This window comes from Gavialis gangeticus, unplaced genomic scaffold, assembly GCF_001723915.1.
Source record: "Gavialis gangeticus isolate Ggan-Ray unplaced genomic scaffold, GavGan_comp1, whole genome shotgun sequence".
NCBI classification, from domain to species: Eukaryota; Metazoa; Chordata; order Crocodylia; family Gavialidae; genus Gavialis; species Gavialis gangeticus.
In genome coordinates, this window is record NW_017729022.1 from 51066505 (window position 1) to 51067640 (window position 1136).

The window sequence follows — 1136 nt, forward strand, 5'->3', positions numbered from 1 at the left end:
CAAGTGGAGGGTTCCTGTCTCTAGGACCATCAGTCAGGCATCCTTTGCCTTCCCTAAAATCATGTTGATGGGAAAACACTACATAACTAAAAAGGCATGGAAGTTGCACATAGTAACATCATAAACTGAGATGTTACTATGTGAAGGGCACAGAGTGAAGGGCAGAGTCAGAGAGGTGGTGTGACATGAAACTATGTTCTTCTGTGGTTTTAATGGATCTTTCATTTTATTTCCATTTTAAATAGGCTCCTTTTACAACCCAGTTAGCTCCTCCTCCTCTCTCTTCTCTGTCCATCATTCAGATGAAAAGCTAATGTCCTTATTAGGCAAGCAGGTAATGTCTCAGTTTTATAGCTCCAACCTTTCCACAAGCAAACACACAAAGCAACCTTTGGCCTCTCTCGTTTTCTGAGTTCTGCTGCTGTTAATTGTTCACAAGCAGAAGTGCCAGCAGGGGCAGATAGAGGTGGGGCAGAGCTGAGGGCAGAGAAGCTGACAAAGGGAAGTAGATAAAGGAGGTACAGGGCAACTGATCAGTGGACATACTGCAGGAACCCGTTTCAGAAATAACAGCAATATAGCTGTAGGAGAGGAATGGGTATAAACTGAAAAGAATAAAAAGGCACCAAATGTTGGGTCCAGCCTGCTGGCTATTGCTCTTGTGTCTCCAACTGCTGTGGCCGCCTGGAGCGGGCAAGTGCGACAAGGACAACTATGTGATCAATGTGATGCTGCTGAATGATGCACAGTATCCATGGACCTTTCAAAATGTACAACCAGCTGTGGAATGGGGATTGCGTGTGATAGAAGAAGAGCTGCAGAAGGCAGGTAAGGCGATGTTGTGGGTTTCTCTCCCTCTTTAGGGTATCTGGGTCAGACTTCAGGCCTTGCTGTCCTATCAGGCTGTGCTTATGCAAACTGAACCTTAGGTCTGCTCCCAAGCTGTCTGTTTTTACCACATGGATCAAACAAAAACAATTCTCTGAAAACAGCAGAGCCCTGGTGGAAAATCTGTACCATAAGTTTGGGGGGACAAAAACCCCTTCTTGGCAGAGCTGGTTTTAGGGGTGGGCAAAATGGGCGACCACTCAGGGCACTGTGGTCGGGATGGCATCACACACACACACACACACACA

At 46.4% G+C, this 1136-nt stretch overlaps 1 protein-coding gene across 3 annotated transcripts in view; it reads left to right on the forward strand.

Annotated features, from left to right (window-relative positions):
* Nucleotides 1-459: 459 nt before the first annotated feature.
* Nucleotides 460-1136, forward strand: part of GUCY2C (guanylate cyclase 2C) — an 84094-nt gene continuing 83417 nt past the window's right edge. For 2 of the 3 annotated variants that reach the window (XM_019514907.1, XM_019514909.1), the window contains exon 1: nucleotides 461-828. In XM_019514907.1, the coding sequence (XP_019370452.1) occupies nucleotides 630-828 (199 nt within the window). In that variant the 5' untranslated portion in view covers nucleotides 461-629. Of the gene's footprint in view, nucleotides 829-1136 lie in introns of all 3 variants that reach the window. The other variant, XM_019514908.1, reaches the window with a different exon arrangement.